This window comes from Maniola jurtina, chromosome 2 (genome assembly GCF_905333055.1).
Source record: "Maniola jurtina chromosome 2, ilManJurt1.1, whole genome shotgun sequence".
Classification (NCBI taxonomy): domain Eukaryota; kingdom Metazoa; phylum Arthropoda; class Insecta; order Lepidoptera; family Nymphalidae; genus Maniola; species Maniola jurtina.
The window spans coordinates 16343498-16362291 of record NC_060030.1 but is presented as its reverse complement, the minus strand read 5'-3'; the positions used below and the strand labels follow the sequence as shown (position 1 = coordinate 16362291).

The 18794-nt window shown below is 39.9% G+C and overlaps 1 protein-coding gene and 1 long non-coding RNA gene across 4 annotated transcripts in view; one reads left to right on the top strand and one right to left on the bottom strand.

Moving 5' to 3' along the window:
* The window catches only part of LOC123875796 (nucleolar protein dao-5-like), a 151695-nt gene that overhangs the window by 108450 nt on the left and 24451 nt on the right, over window positions 1–18794 (top strand). For all 3 annotated transcript variants that reach the window (XM_045921828.1, XM_045921848.1, XM_045921838.1), the window contains 8 exons: window positions 3885–4957; window positions 5773–5990; window positions 6685–6858; window positions 7272–7423; window positions 7900–8052; window positions 9586–9840; window positions 10381–10499; window positions 11967–12108. In XM_045921828.1, the coding sequence (XP_045777784.1) occupies window positions 3885–4957; window positions 5773–5990; window positions 6685–6858; window positions 7272–7423; window positions 7900–8052; window positions 9586–9840; window positions 10381–10499; window positions 11967–12108 (2286 nt within the window). The remainder of the gene's footprint in view (window positions 1–3884; window positions 4958–5772; window positions 5991–6684; window positions 6859–7271; window positions 7424–7899; window positions 8053–9585; window positions 9841–10380; window positions 10500–11966; window positions 12109–18794) is intronic.
* Window positions 8489–16810, bottom strand: LOC123875933. The gene is made up of 3 exons (XR_006798224.1): window positions 16800–16810; window positions 14837–14842; window positions 8489–8768 (listed from the first exon to the last, which is right to left on the bottom strand). It is a non-coding gene; the product is annotated as an uncharacterized LOC123875933 (long non-coding RNA).

Sequence of the window (18794 nt, the reverse complement as noted above, 5' to 3'; positions counted from 1 at the left end):
CCATCGCGTGAATCTATCGACCGCGGTGAAACAGTACCTGTACCCGTCAGAAACAGGGAGAGGACCTACTAAGTCTATGTGGACGTGAGAAAAACGGCTAGACGGAAGTTTGAAATCGCTAACTGGGGCATGTACGTGACGCGAAACTTTAGATTTTTGACAGGCGATACAGGAGCGTGCCCAGTTGCGGCAATCTTTCCTAATACCTGGCCACACGTATCGCTCAGTCACCAATTTAATAGTGGTCCTGGCGCTAGGGTGGCTTAACCTATGAAGGTTATCAAAAACTATCTTTCTAAACTCTGGTGTTATATAAGGGCGTTGCTTAGTACCAGAAACGTCACAAAATAATTTTACAGATCCGTAATGTACTTTTTCTAATTTAAGAGACGAACCGTTTCGTAATAATTCCCTTAATTCGGAATCTGTAGCTTGTGAATTAGCTAACGCGTTTAATAGTTCATCTACCGGTGCAATAGCCTCCGTCCTTGATAGCGCGTCCGCGACTACGTTGTCTTCTCCGGCGATATACCGAACATCCGTAGAAAACTGCGATATGAAATCAAGATATCGAAATTGCCGCGGAGAACACGAATCCAAGGGTTTTTTAAATGCAGAGACTATCGGTTTATGATCGGTAAGTATGTAAAAAGGTTTTGATTCGACCATATAACGAAAGTATTTAACCGACTCGTAAATCGCCAACAGCTCACGATCGTACGCGCTGTACTTACTCTGAGCTGGCGTTAACTTCCGCGAGAAAAAACCGAGCGGCTGCCAATGCCCTTGAACTTGTTGCTGGAGAACCGACCCGATAGCGGAATCAGACGCATCCGTAACGATAGCAAGAGGGGCAGATGAATCTGGATGAGCCAGAAGGGCAGCATCAGCAATACTCTCTTTGCACTTGATAAAAGCTTCTTCTAAGGCGGGAGTCCAGTTAATTTCGGTACTACTTTTAACTGCTGGACCACTAAGCAGACCGTGAAGGGGAACCTGTAACTTAGCAGCACCAGTAATAAAACGTCTATAAAAATTTAACGCACCTAGAAAACGCCTAAGGTCCCGAATAGTCTTTGGCCGCGAAAAATTTCGTATGGCCTGGACTCTATCTCCGATAGGTTTAGTTCCGTCAGGAGAAACCAGGTAGCCTAGGAACTCTATTTCCTGAACACCGAACACGCATTTGCTAGCATTAAGCAAAATGCCATGTTCGTTGAAACGCTGAAAGATTATGCGTAGGTGCTCGACATGCTGTGCCTCATCGGCCGAAGCGATGAGCACGTCGTCGATAAATGGAAAACAGAAATCAAGATCCCTAAGGGACTTCGTCCATAAAACGCTGAAACGTTTGGGCCGCGTTGCGCAAACCGAAGCTCATGTATGGAAATTCGAAAAGTCCGAAAGGTGTCGTGATTGCCGTTTTTTGTACATCATCAGGCGCTACAGGAATCTGATTATAAGCACGCACTAGGTCTAGTTTACTAAAAATTTTACAACCGTGAAGATTATGAGAGAAATCGGCGATATGCCGTACCGGGTATCGATCCGGTACGGTACGAGCGTTAAGCGCCCGGTAGTCACCGCAAGGTCTCCAACCCGTGTCCTTTTTAGGCACCAAATGTAAAGGCGATGACCAAGGACTCTCAGAACGGCGCGCGACACCCGTGCGAACCATATCTTCAAACTCCTGCTTCGCTATTTTTAACCGATCAGGCGCCAACCGCCTCGGCCGAGAGCAGGCAGGCGGGCCAGATGTAGTTTTTATAAAATGTTGCGTTTGATGTTTACATTCCCGCTCTAGAGGAGATCCAGTCGGCCTCACAATGTCAGGGAACTCCATCAGCAATTGGTGGTATTTAGAATCACCAGTAACCGCGACTTTGACCTTAGGGTAAGCGCATGCGGATGCAACCAGGGCAGCTGATGTAAGCGACGTAGTCTTATCAACTAAACGAGCGCCTCGAACATCAACAAGTAAATTATAAAAACATAAAAAGTCAACGCCAATAATAGGTTTGCTGACATCGGCAATTATAAAACGCCAGTTAAAAGAGCGGCGCAGACCTAAATCTAAGGTAACGCTTAGCCAACCATAAGTAGCTATGACGGTGTTATTGGCAGCAAAGAGTTCAAAGTTCGTCTTTGGACGTTGCCGTTTACCTAAATAACTAATCGGGAAAACGCATAAGTCCGATCCCGTATCAACTAAAAACTGCACTTTAGTCTTTGCGTCGGTTACGAACAATCGACCGCACACCGAATCACACTTATGGTAGGGGACCGAATTACACTCTTGGTAGGGGACAACATTACACTTGTAGTAGGGGTCATCCTTACACTCGTAGTAGGGGTCATCCTTACACTCGTAGTAGGGGATCGCGGCCGACGTAGACGGCCGCGCTACTTTAAAAAATGGCACGGTGATTTGCACTTAGCTGCCTTTGCGCCGAACTTCTCGTGATACCAACACAGAACCTGGCCGTCGGCGCGGGAGCGGCTGCGCGACTTGTGTGCGCCGCGGCCGCGTCCGCGCGGTCTCGAAGGGTGCCGCCCGGTGGTGCGGTGACCACTCACCGCCTCCAGAGCTTCGAATCTCGCCGCTAAATCATCTAATTTCCTATTCACTTGGGTTAACGCGAAAGAAGAAGACGCGGCGGCGACCTGCGTATTATGCGCGGGCGAAGCCTCATGGACCTTGTCGGCCAAGAGGGCCACCTGGTCTAACGGTAAGCTTTCCTGCATTGCAATGATACTTTGCAGCAGGTTAGGCAACCGGCTCGACCACAAGGTGCGTAGGAATTCGTCGGGATATCCGGCGCCCGCCAAACTCCGTATGTGCCGCAAAAACTGACTAGGTTTGCGGTCACCCAGCTCCTCACTCATTAACAGCTGTTTGAGCCGTTCACCGCGCGACGCGGATAATCGTTCGATGAGCTGAGTTTTTAAAATTTCGTATTTATTTTCCGAGGGAGGGCTCACAATAACATCCTCAACCTCGGCCGCGTATTTGTGTTCGAGCACTGAGATCACGTGATAAAACTTGGTATTGTCCGCGGTGATGTTAGCTAAAGAAAATTGTCCTTCAAGCTGCGCGAACCAAAGTTTTGGTTTCTCAGGCCAAAACGGTGGAGTTTTAACACCGATCCGGAAAAGTTTAGAGTCAGTCGCGTTTTCACTCGCGCACTGTGTGTCCGGCATTATTTAAAATTTTACGTAAAAATAATAAAAATTAAAAATAATTTACGTAATTATTTAAACACAAATATTAAAAATGTTGATTTAAAATTGTCGGAAAGTCACCAATATGTGGTGACTAATCACGTCGGGGTCACCAATATGTGGGGTATATACATATGACTCCGCTGGTGTTAAATGATACACCCAAAGTTATGTACACTGGTTTATTGTTACCCACATTATATAATACACAATAAGAAAATTTACACTAAAGTTGTATTTACAATGCTAACTAATTATTTACATGGAACAGAATGCGTTCTATTCATTATCGCGAGTCGTCCACGAAGGGGACGCAACGAGTGTCAAAGTAGACTGATGAAACGCACTGAACCCTGGGAATCTGGGGAAAGCCCTTTTATAGACTTACCCCGTCCACCGAACTTGTTTACGCCAAAGCCAGTAAATACCGGTTCTTACCGGCCGCGCGCAGGTGTGTTCACGCAGGTGTTTCTCTGTAGGTGCAATTCTCGGAATTGCCCTGCCGCGAATTACCGCCGTCCAACAAGAAACAGTTGCGCGACGACCAAACGCGGTCCCACCAACCTACAGTGGTCGGTCGCCACAACCTGGACACTTGCTTTATGAAGTAACATTACTTTCCTGCTAAAACAATGTATTAATAAAAACTTCTGTTTTTGTAGCATCGAGAAGGTTCACCGCCAGATTCCATCGAAAGGAACGCGAAAATTGAACCACAAAGAAAACTCAGATTATTTAGAACTAGAAACGAAACCAAAAAACTTAACGGTCACGTGGATTCAAAGATCCCCGTCTACAAAAACACGTACACCGATTTCAAGTCATTGGACTTCAACGATAATTTCGAAAGACGATACAAATCTCCAATAAAAGATAAGGAACAGAATTTAAAACATAGCGACGGCAAAGACATGGTCCAAAGTACAGCGTCGTTGAAGAAAGAAGAACGATTGCTACAAGCGAGGCAAGATTATAAGGTAACGAGAACCGACAGGGTCAGTGGGTGTCGGGCTAAAACTACGAAAACGAATGAACATAGTGAGGCGTGGAAGACACCTCTTTTAAGTAGAAATTTTAGGCATTCCGAAAGGTTCAACAAGGACGATAACTCGCAAAAATTATTAAGAAGAGAAAAGACTTTCGATGAAACCCTCATTATAAGTGAAAGAGAAAACGATTCACCTAGAGCTTTGCACGAAAAAAGAACAAAAGCTGTAGGCGAAGAGTCAAAAAACAACAAGTTTAGTCCGTTAGGTCAGAGAAACGAGCCACTGAGGAAATCTCTTCCTTCGTTACTGAACAAAAGCAACGAAGAAAAAGATGAGTTTCAGGAAGAACTTAAGAAAGCGACCAGTAGGATTAGGAAAGAGTTAGGCAATAAATTAAATGTAAGCGAAAACAAAACTAGTCAAAACGATAAAACGAGTACACAGAAACCAAACCCAACGAAATTGGCAACAGAGAGCAAAGTCAAAGAGTCTAGTCTTAAAACAAATAGTAAACAAGATTCTAAACCCACAACTAATATAACGAGAAGGCCGTTGAGTCGGATAAACGAATCCAAACAGAAAACGCAAAGTAAATTAACGACGAGTGATGGAAGCAAGTATAAAATGGAAAGTAAAGAAAATGTGAGGACAATGCCTGACAGAGGGCAGGCTTCTGGAAAGGAATCGACGCCGGAACATTCACCAACGAGAAAAAAAGAAACTTCAAAACGTGCTACGCAAGAAAAGTGAGTTGTAATTATAGTTTTAATTAGTGTTTGATATTTTATATTCAAACTAGAGGATGCCTGCGACTTCGTCCGCGTAGATTTAGGCTTTTGAAGATCCCGTGGGAACTGTTTGATTTTCCGGGATAAAAAGTTGTCTATGTCAATTACACCCTGTAATTATGCTGTAATTACGTAAGCTACCTCGGTACCAAACAAACAAATCGGTTAAGCGGATGGGTCTTTAGGAATCCCGTGGGAACTCTTTGATTTTCCCGGATAAAAAGTAGCCTATGTCCGTCCACGGGCTATAAGCTGACCCTGTACTAAATTTCGTCAGAATCGGTTAAACTGTTGGGCCGTGAAAAGGTAGCAGACAGATAGACAGACAGACAGACACTTTCGCATTTATAATATTATAGTATGGATATGGATTAGAGTTTTTGGGTTTTGAGCAATCAAACTTGTCAATTACAATAATGGTACCTACTGGGTTCTAAAACACAAAAGTTGGTTTTGTAGTATTATGTCATTAATTGTGAATTCTTTTCTGGTTACCATCAACACTTAGCACTAAACTGAAAGTTTCGATAACAGTCCTCTACCGTGTATTGGTTTAAATACACAATTTTAGCAAGGGTGCTTTATGGCATATCTTTGCATAATAATATGCAGTGATGATGCAGTTTTTCTTTTTAACAACAACGGTTAAATGACGTACCCATACTAAAAATAAGTTAATAAAGACAGTTGTATTATATATGTAGTAGTTTTGGGTGCTATATGCAACATGCAGTATTCATGAGCAGTTGTTGAAAACTTCGTTATACTTCTAGGCAAAGGCCGGCACCATCTAAGCAGTTCTACTTCGGTATGATCGAGACCAAGAAGACAGAGACACAAGACCATCTGAAAGACTTCCCTGGCCTCGGCAGTCCCATCATAGAAGAGCTGAGTAACTTCCACCTCATCGAGCAGAAGCTTCTGGGATATCATGATGAGGATGAAATGGAGAAGTTTAATGAGAAACTTAAGGAAGATTGCAAAAGAAATTGTAAGTTGAAGGTTATTTTATTGATTTATGTTATTTATTAAAATTCTCTAAACAAATTGACTGCTCAATGCAAAGCACAAAAAGTCTGTTATGCCGGACGTCTCAAGAAGGCAGGATAAATTGTCGGACATAACTTTTATTTCATTCTGGGAACACAGGGAACAATTGTTGTGAGAGGATTTTGCCAAACACACGCAGGTCAAAGAATTATGGCAAAAAATTCATGCGACCGAATTTGTAGATAGTCCTCAGGTTAGTAGATCGAGAGAAGAGTAGAGTGAGAAGTATCACATTTTTGTGAGCGCACAAGTAATTATCTTGAGTAGGTATGGAGCGAGCCCAATGGGCGTCGCCCAAGGGGGACACCAATGTGTACGTAAGAAATCTCGGAGCCTCCCAAAAAGGAATTATGGGTGGTAGCTTTGATGAGCCCAATACAAAAAGCGGTCCCAAAAGGTATGCCTGAAAACTACCGACCAATATAAGGCGGAACCTTTTCGAAACTGCTTGTTAAAATTGTAAACAAGAGACTTGTTACGTTTTTCACCGAGGGGGTTTTGATTGGTAAAAATCATACATAACCCGATGTCTTTCACAGAACGTCGGGTATCTTAAGAAGGTTTCTCCCCTGTTAACAAAAATTTTGGATAAAAATGATTGCTCGAATTTAACAATGCATATTTTGTACTTCCAGTATCATCCGAGTCAGCGTTATCATCAGAAGGCTCAGAGGGGGAGGGCTCGGAGGGCTCGCTAGGCATCGCGCTCCGTCTTCGGCCGACATTGCCCAAGAAACTGCCCAACACTCCGCGCTTCTCACCCGCCGCCGCATGGAGGCAACTTGCCAGTTTGGATGCTCATCTTGCAGGTACTAATTATTTTCATAGGAAGGGGGTGCCGTATCTCCAGATAAAAAAGGAACCCTTATAGGATCACTTCGTTGTCTGAGTGTCTGTCAGTTTGTCTGTCAAGACCAGTCAAGGGAATCTAAACACATATGGTACTTCCCGTTGACCTACTCGTAGAATCATTTTTGGTAGCACTGTCTTATAGCACAAGTCAAGAAAAGGTTCAGAAGCCGTGAATTTGTAGTTACATCAGAAAAAAAATAACCACCAATGAAAGTCTACCAATCCACACTTAGCCAGTGGTAAACTATGACCTAAACTCTTCCCAAAAGTGTCGGGAACGAATTGCAGAAAACCAGATTTGTACGCCAACTAATTTGGCTGTAGAATAATATGTTCAACTAAATAATCCCAAATCTGTTTTCCTTCACAGAAACGCAACCCCTGGCCGTGGAGACCAAAGTGTCAGCGGACATATCTCCTGAATCCTCGCCCAGATCTGACCAGTCCGCAGACAAATCCGGAGACTCGGGGATATCTGCTGACCATGGACACAGCGATCATAGGATAGACTCGCCTAGAGAAGTAAGGCATTAATAACTTATTTTTAATCAGTCGGGAGATGTACCTAATTGTCAAATTACATGTGTTTAAAAATGTATTTTTTAGGGTTCCGTACCCAAAGAATAAAACGGAAGCCTATTAATATCACTCTGCTGTCTGTCTGTCTGCGTATCACAGGTCCCTAGCTCGTAGTCGAAATGAGATACAAACCTGAAATTTTGATATATAGTGTAAAATATTGACCCAAAACTAAATATGGAATTATAAATTCAAATAAATATTTTTTATGGGAGCCCCCCATACAGAAAAAGTAGCCTAAAAAATTTTTTTTTCTTACCCTAGCTGTCATAGTACATAGTATCAAGGTTAATGTCATCTGAATGCTCCTCTAAAGAAGCCTTTATCTCGACTATGAATTCCACTGTTAGCAAGGTGAGATTGTAGTCAAGAACTAACTTGTCATATATTACCCGTTTACACCCGTTTCTCCTATCCAGGTAACAGATCAAACAGCAACGTGGACGCCCCAACAGGATCTGGGCGACAGCAGCTCGGACGGCGCGGGGGCGGAGCACCACCACTCCACGGTGGCCACCTACAGCCCCGGCGCGCAACCATTCAGCCTCAGCCTGCCCCGGGATCAGGACAAAGTGAGCATTTCACACGGGCAATGTGCGCGGGATGTTAGACTTGATACCTGAGATGGCCTAGCTATTAAAACCTTTTAAAGTCAAAGTCAATTAAGAGCCTCGATAGCTTAACGGTTGAGGAGCGGACTAAATTTCGAAAGGTCGGCGGTTCAAACACCACCTGTTGCACTATTGTCGTACCCACTCCTGGTACAAGCTTTATTGGAGGAGAAATGGGAGTATTAGTCATGATTAGCATGGCTAATATTCTTTAAAAAAAAAATCAAATCGGGCACTATCGTACACTTTCTGATTGTCAAACAATGATGTAGTGGTGGATAATTAATTATCTTAAAACTAAAGCTTCGAGGGTTCCAAACGCGTCCAGGTCTGAGAAGAGTCCACAGCAAACTACTCAGCCGGATATTCAATTTTTATTTGTCTTGGGCTCCTGGCAGGGAGTTGCCACGATAAAGTGTCTGGCAATGCATGACGTGATGTCTAATACTATTCCGAAGAAAATAAAAAAAATTGACTCTTTACTTTGACGAAAGTTTCTATGCGTCTTTGTTACCTGTTATCTGCCAAAGCCACCATGATCCAAACTTCATAGTCGCTGATCGTTCCTCCAAGTGTTGGGGACATTGCGCAGAGAAACTTACAGCTTTTATAAAATAACGAAGGTCTGGCTCCCACAGGCTCTTTCTCTAATAGGTCATAGAATCGTAAAGTAGGTACTTAGTGTAGATCCAAATAAGATAGTGTGCCTGAATTTAAAATCTAAAGAATTTAACTGCTTGCAACTCAGGTATCTTAATATTACATTTTCAATAATAATAATTTCTACATCTCAGGTATCAATGAATTGGTTTAAATTATATTTTCTTACTGTTGGTTAAATATCATTATTTAGTAGTTTCGAAAAGTAGTTGTAACTAACACACTAACCTAACCTCCCGTGTACGCTCCTGAGGAGGAGTAAAGATAAAATACCACGCTTTGACTTCTAGCACTTTCTACTATTCATCTACTACTACTAATATTCTATTAACTGTATTATACTAACCCTTTGTAATCAGCCTATTTTCTTTTTAACTGTTTAGTCTTAGTATTTTTTGGTGTTTTTACTAGTATAGCTAGTTTATCTGTTTCACTAATTTCATTGCATTCTTAACTACTAATATCAATGTCTTTAGATTCACTATGGATTTCTTACTTTTCAATTTAAACCTATTACATTTTACTAATACTTTGTGTTACTTTAGTTTCAGCTTGATATTTATTCTAAATCGTTGTCTACTCTTTAATTTATCTCTTTCATATATTGCTACCAGTATCATGATCCTTAACTTAACATTATCAAAATATTCCTTCCATCAAATAAATTTATTGTGCCATACTTTTAAATTCTTGTATTCTGACCTAATTCTTTTGAACTTCTTTGCAATTGAAACATTAGTCTATTTTATCGTTATTCCTCATCAGTCCAACAGACAGAACATTACCACCTCCTCCTAGTTTAAAGGAGTGTCGTGCTTCTACGATTGCTTCCAGGGCAAACCGCTGCAGCAGGGATTCAACAGCCTCCAGAAACTTCGGAAGTCAGTATCAGGAGCTTTGGGAGCCGCGTTGGGGTCTAGAAGATTCGATCTGGAACATGAACCGATGTTGGAGGAGCCGGAACAAAATTGGTTCTTGACAAAGTCGGCTCCAAATTCATTGAGCAATCCATTGCTGTACCATCAGCAATTGAGGACAAAGGTTTCTGATGATGCTGGGAAGGAGGAGCCTTCGGTATCTTCGGATAAGGTTAATTCACTTGGTAATATTTGCGTGTTTCCTTTGTAATGTTTCTTGTAATTGGCTAATTTGTGATACACTCCCTACTACTACTTATCTTAGAAAATTAGAAGGAAAAGATCAAATAAGTCGAATCGAAGTTTCTTCGGATTGCAAAGCCTTTACTAAGCGACTCCAAAAAGAAGGAGGTTTTCAATTCGACAGGTATTTTCTACGTATGTACACCAATTTTCCCGCTTGATCGATTTGTGTGATTTTTGCGCTGCCCAAAAAAGAAATATTATATTTTTAGCCCACCATAACTTTTAAATATCTGAATAGATTCGGATGCATCGTGTATCGTTAAAATTCTTACATCATCAAAAATGGCACTAGTTATAATTTTAAAAATAAAACCATTTGTTGACTGTAAATGGCGCTGTTTTCAAATCTGAATGTTAAATTTTTTGGCGATGCAGACGTGGTTTATAGTTTTTTTTTTTAAGTATGACTTGTTTGTGATGCCTTTGTATATTAATTTGAGGGTAAATAAAAGTGTTTATCTACCAGGGTCAGGAAGAAGGCAAAAGATGGTGTAGCTCGTACGTGAACTGGGGCGGCCACGTGATGTACCTGCCGCCGGCGCCCGACCAGCCGCTCTCCATGATGTCCACTGACCGACCCATAAGGTATGAACTATGAAAGGAAGCTGTTAACTTCATCTTAACCTGCCATCTATCAGTCTAATTCCTTCCAAAAGTTCTAAATTTCTCTTTGTACCCGACTGCGGCAAAGCCTAGATAAATAAGGTTATAAAGAATAAAGAAGGTTATGATTTGATTATCAGTCTATATATGTGTATATGTTTGTATCTAGATTCTGTGTGTTCCACCGTAGTGCCTAAACTACTGGGCCGATTTTGATGGGTGTCATTTTTCTTAAGGTTAGGTAAGGTTTAAGAAATTAGCTCTAGTATCGACTAAGTCTCACAAATAAATCGATACTAGAGCTAATTTCTTAAGGACCCTTTCAAGTAAAGATTTTTGTATAAACCTGAGAGGATAATACTGCCATTGGCGCAATTAAAATGCTATAAGCCTACCAGGGGCGAAAGGTCCATGTAACCCGATTCCCATCGGCTTCCCTTTAAGAATTGGCATATAATGTACGCACTTACTACTTAGTGACAAATGTAGGGCAAAAGTTCGATTATCAAACCAAACTAACTACTAGGCTACCAAAGTAAATGATACTACGGTACTGTGTACGTTTATTTGACGCCTAAAAATTTATAACAGTGTCAGGGTAAATTATCATCAATAGAAAAAAGCTTCGATAACCCGTAAACATACCGGCTTGCTGCTTAGCATTCCATCTCTTTCATTTCCCTAGGAAGCGAACAAAGTCTGTCTCGCTCTGCGGTGGCCAATATGGAACCACCAATTAAATGTGGCCCCGGAACGAATACAAATTCGCCTCTCTGACAGGTCAGATAAATATGGTTCATAAGCCGATGCAAACCGGCTTATCATACCTTAAAATTAAATATTTTATTTACACTGCTATTTTAACAGGTACCTGCTACATATTACTTTTCTGTTTTTAAGGGTGATTTAATACAATCGTTTACCTACGTGAAACATACATGCGTGCTTGAATTCAAAGTTTAGTGATTGTTTGATTTTGATAAAATAACAAATTGAGGTTAGCGATTTTTAATAACTAATAAGTGTAAGTTAACGGTAGGTAATTTAGTTTGAGTTTGTTTAGTGTATGTGTTAAACTGAAGACTAAAATTGTTATAGTTTTCAATTCCATATGGGTTAAGGGTGTATTTAACAAAGCAAGCAAGGATGTATATCACAGCTATATTAAAAGACTTTTTTTCAAAGCCACCGAGGTATTCAAAATATTAGTGCTTTTTATATTATTAATGGTAAAATTGGGTCTTTAATCACCATATATAAACATCAGTGACGGCGGTGCTGATATTCTGTTAGGTTAGAACTTTTTTTGCTCCGGCTTCCCTTTTTCAGATCTGCACCCTTCGCCACTGAAGCCTACGTTGTGTAATAGTTTACAAATTGCGAAAAACCAAATTAAATTTGAATTTCGCGGGCAGACCCGTCACATCAACCTTAATTTATTGATCGCAGGAGCAAATCAAGTGGTTGCCTGGAAGTGGCGGCGCGGGCGGCGCGTGCGGCGGCCTTGGCAGGTGAGATGCGGGAAAGAGAGCGCTCCGCTTCCCCCGACGTGGCGCGGGCGGTGCCTGCGCGCGTCGAGCCTTCCACCGCGGTGAGTGAACAAAACATTGTGGCTAATTCTGTTGATTGACAGGTTTAAACCTAGTGCTATGCTGTTTTTTACCCGACTACGGCTAAACCAAAAGGAAGGGTTATGATGTTAGTAGCAGTCTATGTAGGTATGTATTTATTTGGGTCCCACCAGAGCGCCTATTTTTTTGCTATTGTATCGAGTGAGATATCAATTAAAAGAGGAAAAAATTCTGAGTTCATAAATATAGCACAGTGTTGAAATAGACAGATCGACAGAATAACAATTTTACACTGTATCTATCACTACCTATCGTCAGTTCGCGGGTAGCTAGTAGACGAACTTTAGTTCTGTTTATCTTATTCGTACTATCTAAATAAGATTTATCTTTATTTGATTCAAATTAATGAAATTGGACTCATGAAGATTTGAAATGAATAAAATTGTATTCATCATATATCTAGAACTTAAAAAATCATATTTCTGAAGTGGCCGTACTGAGGACCAAGGAACCCGTATAATCCTTATATATCCTTTGATAGTCTCAGAACCGTACCAACTAAATTATTCGGCAGATTTGATATTGTAAAGGGATTCCAAATAGCGTCTTGGAAAACAGAAGTTTATGAGTACCATTCCAAAGATACTTCTACAATCTACCTAGTAGATTAATTTCGTAGATTACTTGGTATACACACAGACATACCTACTAACGTCGTATAAGCCCCAGCTAACGCACATTAAGTGAAGTCATTACCGCATCATTAATAACTATTACCAGTCAAAGAATAACGCGTGAGGTTCAGTTCAGAGCCTCTTAAAAAGAATTACCGAAGTTACGTGTAACGTGTTATTACGGCACGTAATCCGATTATGTTTTTAAAGTGGAAACAAATTATCGGACGCGGCTGACGGGCACGGCTGACAGCCCCGATTAATCGTATCTGGATAGTAAAATGTCCACGAAACTGTGCAAACTATAGGATAACTATACGTGTACAAGCTATACGTGTAACGCAACTAAACGTCTACATCTTACTCTTTAATCACTCTAAATATTGATGAAAACTGCATGCAAATCCTTTGCTTAGTTGAAAAGATCTAGCGTACTGAGGGACAGACGGCGGGAAGACTTTGTATTAACCCCCGACCCAAAAAGAGGGGTGTTATATTGTAAGTTTGACGTGTGTATCTGTGTATCTGTCTGTGGCATCGTAGCTCCTAAACTAATGAACCGATTTTAATTTAGGTTTTTTTGTTTGAAAGGTGGCTTGATCGAGAGTGTACCAAGTAAATCGGTTCAGCCGTTTGAAAGCTATCAGCTCTTTTCTAGTTACTGTAACCTTCACTTGTCGGGGGTGTTATAAATTTTTAATTTACACTTGTATACTATGTAGAGACATGAATAGGCAAAGAACAACAAATGAGTTATGACACATCACGTATAATGTAATTGTATATCTGTTACAAAATCATGTTTTTTTCTCCCGCGTCTCACCTCCAGCGCGGTTCTCACGCGGGAACAATTAGCAGAGCGGCTTCCGGCTGGTTTTTGTTTGGGCTTCGAATTATAAACCTTAAGATTTATGTCATCTTGGAGTTACGAAGTAATTAAGTTGATTCTAGTTATACGCGGAAGTTTCATACTAGTTGTAGTGTTTGAATCATCATCATCATCATTCAACCCATCGCCGCCCGATCCACTCAAGCATGGGTCTCCACCACAGCCGATTTTTCAATAGTCAAAACTGCTTTGGCCTGGGGAGTGCATTGAGGGTAGGTAATGAGAATTTTTGTACTTATATGTATTGTACTATGATGATGCCCGCGACTTCGTCCGCGTGGGTTTAGGTTTTTTAAGGGAACCTTTGATTTTCGGGGACAAAAAGTTGCTTACGTCAATTTCCAGGATGCAAGCTAACTCTGTAGGTACCTTTCATATCAATCGGTTGAACGCCTTTAAGAACCCCGTGGGAACTCTTTGATTTTCTGGGATAAAAATTAGCCTATGTCCTTCCCCAGGACGTAAGCTAACGCAGTGCCTTTCATCAAAATCGGTTGCTTGACCGTGAAAAGCTAGCAGACAGACAAACACACTTTCGCATTTATAACATTAGTAGGTATGGTTCTCTCAAAACGTCAAGTTTGTTCCTGGGATGGAGGATGTTTGGCGATTGAGAAACCGGCCGTTAATAGTTTTAAGGTTGTTGGATATTAATGAATATCAGCAGGTTATTTCGTTGGAAAAAAAAAACAAGTTCAGTAATACAGATTTCATAGTGCACTGACAGATTCACAGAAAATATAGACAAAGCGCAAATCCACCCAAGTAGATTCGGAGACCTCGCTTCGCTATGTCAACAAAAAAACAATGACAAGTGATGTATAGGTGATTAATATTCTGGCGGCTTATCCACGACTGCCAAACATGTAGGGCTAACATCACGAGCGTGCTAGCGGCCTGGTATTCAGTGTTGACTCTCCAGTCTGACCTTGCTTCGCTGTTAGAGTGTTAGACACAGTACTTAAGTTCGTCAATGCCTGAACGAATACAAACATTAAATAGGTACCTTATGAAAGCCGTTCAGGGTTAAAAACAAAGATGGCAGAACGGCGCGGCGACTTCATCTTCATTGATTTAGGTTTCTTTAAAACCCCGTGAGAACTCTTTGATTTTCCGGGATGAAAAGTAGCTTATGTCACTCTCCGAGTCTTCTTTAAATATACTCGTAACCTTGCAAAAAACCACGTTGATCTGTTTCCCCATTGCGCCCCGACGTAATTGAAGGATAAACCAACAAACTAATAAACCAAGAAACAAGCGAACAAGCGAACACACTTTCGCATTTACGTATCTAATATGGGTAGTGCTGTGTTAGTGATTTGAAAGATATTCCTTATTAACCCCCGACCCAAAAAGAGGGGTGTTATATATAAGTTTGACGCTGTATGTGTCTGTGGCATCGTAGCTCTACTAATGAACCGATTTTAATTTAGTTTTTTCTTGTTTGAAAGGTGGCTTGATCGAGAGTTTTCTTAGCTATAATCCAAGAAAATCGGTTCAGCCGTTTGAAAGTTATCAGCTCTTTTCTAGTTACTGTAACCTTCACTTGTCGGGGATGTTATAAATTTTTAATTTACACTTGTACAAATCTCAAACAATGTTTTTACAAGTTAATTGCTAGGCGCCGCCATACATTAAAATTTTGAACAGGTAAATAAATTATTACCGCATATAATGAATACATCTATTACTACATATAACCGTATTAACGTATAAAGCACGTAAACATTTAGCTGCATTAAGTATTCCAGTGAGGACGGTGTTATGAGGAATTTCCTCATGCCTCCACTTCTTAGCATGCGATGCGTATCTCCTCAAAATTCCTCATTTTTAACCCCCGACCCAAAAAGAGTGGTGTTATAAGTTTGACGTGTGTATCTGTGTATCTGTTTGTTTGTGTATCTGTCTGTGGCATCGTAGCTCCTAAACGAATGAACCGATTTTAATTTAGTTTTTTTGTTTGAAAGGTGGCTTGATCGAGAGTGTTCTTAGCTATAATCCAAGAAAATCGGTTCAGCCGTTTGAAAGTTATCAGCTCTTTTCTAGTTACTGTAACCTTCACTTGTCGGGGGTGTTATAAGTTTTTAATTTACACTTGTAAGTGTTATAATCGAATCGAACCCCCGACCACCCAAATAGGAGGAGTACGTCTTAACAACTAGGATATCAGGCTCTCATCACATGCAAGCATATTATTTTGAGGCTTCAAATTGTTTTGAAATTAAGATCTACAACAGCCGTCGCGTGCTCTGCGCGATAGCACGTCATTCACGTAACAGAGAGTTGCGCGCGCGCACCTGCCCCGCGCGTGTTTCCAATTAATGTTTATTGTTGATATATCACATACGTTGATCACTTCTGGGATATTAGTGTGTGCTTGATTTATTAGGTATGTCTATTTTTTCTAAGGTTGTAATTTTTTATTTGGAATGCGGAAAATTCGTGTTTTTAACATTGAAAATTGTAGTGTTTAGATGCAATTTATTGGTAGCTAGGTATTTTTTATTTTTAAGCTCTACATATTTTTATTTTATGCTTTAACGGTGAAGGAAAACATCGTGAGGAAATCTCAGGTCTCCATAATTTTTTTTAATAGGAATGTGGAAAATTCGTAGTTTAAAAAAAAATAATAGTGTTCAAAATGCAATTTACTGTTAGATAGCTATTTTTATAAATCTCTACATATTTTTATTCGAGTCAATGAATTTTGGTATTTAATTAAGACTAGCTAACTCACGCCGGTTTAATAGATTTTTTGTATTTTTTTCAATTTGGATACACTGAGGTAGTTTTGTATTTTCCGGTACTTATAAAAAATAAGTAACCTATAGATATTCACCTCAGAGATACAAGCTATCTCTGTACCAAATTCCGTCCAAATCGGTTAAATAGATGGGCCGCGAAAAAGTTAGCAGACATACACACTTTCGAATTAATTTGTCGAACAAGTCGAAAAACCTTTTTGAAAAAAAAAAATGTTTTTAAGTGCGGAAACCAGCCCAGAGAGAAGAAGAAGAAGAAGAAGAAGAAGTCGAAAAACCACTAAGGTTTATAAAATTGTATTTATCACACTAATATTATAAAGGCGAAAGTTTGTATGTGTGTGTGTGTGTGTGTGTGTATGTTTGTTACTCCTTCACGCAAAAACTACTGGACGGATTTGGCTGAAATTTTGAATGGAGATAGATAATATCCAGGATTAGCACATAGGCTACTTTTTATCCGGAAAATCAAAGAGTTCCCACGGGATTTCGAAAAACCTAAATCCACGCGGACGAAGTCGCGGGCATCATCTAGTAAATTAATAAAATTTTAATTTACAAAATTGTATATAAGTATATAACAAAATTCTATTGATACAGTTGGTATTGCGAAGAACACCTTTTCATTTCAATCGGGATTGTCATAATACCTACTAATAATAATAATTATAAATGCGTAAAGTAAACAAATATCGAGTGTCATCATCGTGTAGTAATTTACATGCAAACACAGTATCCATCCTAATTACAATAATGTTATAACTTTATGACATAATCATACTTTTTTCCCTGTTGTAGCCTCGTACGGTGTAGGCATAAGACACAACAGAACGCCTCACAAGTCACAACAGTGTGCCTAGTGGGAGATTTTTAACCTATTCGATCGCGTAAAAGTTAACTGCGTTTTGTATGGAATTGAAACATCTAGTGACAAGAAGATGGCGCTGTTTCAATTTCATACAAAACGCAGTTAACTTTTACGCGATCGAATAGGTTAAAAATCTCCCACTAGGCACACAGAATGCATTTTGTATTTGCTCAGACTTTAACCACTTTTAAACTAACACTTGAAAACTCCTACCATAATATGAATAACGGAAAAGGATCACGATCCTCACCAATGAGGAATATACTATGCAGAAAGAGAAAGAGAAATTTATTACTTTTTTGATTTCATCGCTCACCATGAATTTGACCATTAGGTATATGTACAGGTATATTTGTACAGATATTTGATGTATATATAGCGCCGTGTTCTCTACCAGGGTAGTAATAAAAACAAAAGAAATGAACACTAAAAAAATATATATTATAATTCACAATTTTAAGTTACAATTTGTAAACGTCAACATGATACAACGGGCTAGATGCAACTAACCAGGCAAAAATCCACCATAAAAGCAAAAAGTACAATAACCCAATGGACAAATTTGCATACGAATTATTGCGCGAACGTTGTGCCATCTTGATAAAAGGTTGTTATGACAATTTTAAAAAACGAGTTGTTGAATGTATTCGTGATGATCCTACCTACTTTTGGAAATATTTTAAACAACAGCGTAAAAATGGTACCAATTGTATTCCGAATGAAATGATTCTGGATAATTTTGTAGCTAAAGGTGGAAAGAATATATGTGACGCCTTTGCTAAACATTTTTCATCGGTCTACATAGAGACCAATAACTGTCGAGTAGGAAATTCGTCACTCCCAAGCAATATCATTCCCAATGTTCCATTGGGTTCTTGTATACTAACTGAAGAAGAAGTTTTAAAACATCTTTTAAACTTGGATTCACTTAAAGGTCCCGGTCCAGATCTTCTTGCCCCAATATTTCTTAAAAAATGCGCTCACAAACTAGCTAAGCCACTTACCCTCATATATAACTATTCTTTGCAAACGGGTACATTTCCTACCAAATGGAAAATTGCATATATCACACCAGTGCATAAGTCTGGCAACTCAAAAGATATAAAAAACTACCGACCTATATCTATTTTATCAATCTGTGGAAAAGTCTTAGAAAGCTTAGTTCAGAAAATAATTTATTATCACATAGCCCCATATCTTGATCCTAACCAACATGGGTTTCGTCCTCGCAAATCAACCACTTCTAACTTAGTTAGTTATATATCAGACATCGCTGAGACTGTAGATGCTACTGGTGAGGTACATGCAATTTACACCGATTTTCGAAAAGCATTTGATATGGTGAATCATAACATTTTGTTATTGAAAATTGAGTCTTTGGGAATTCATGGCTCATTGTTACGTTGGTGTGAATCTTACTTAAGAAATCGGTCACAACTTGTTGCTGTTAATGGTTTTAAGTCTTATGAGATAAAAATATCATCGGGAGTCCCTCAAGGATCTCATCTAGGTC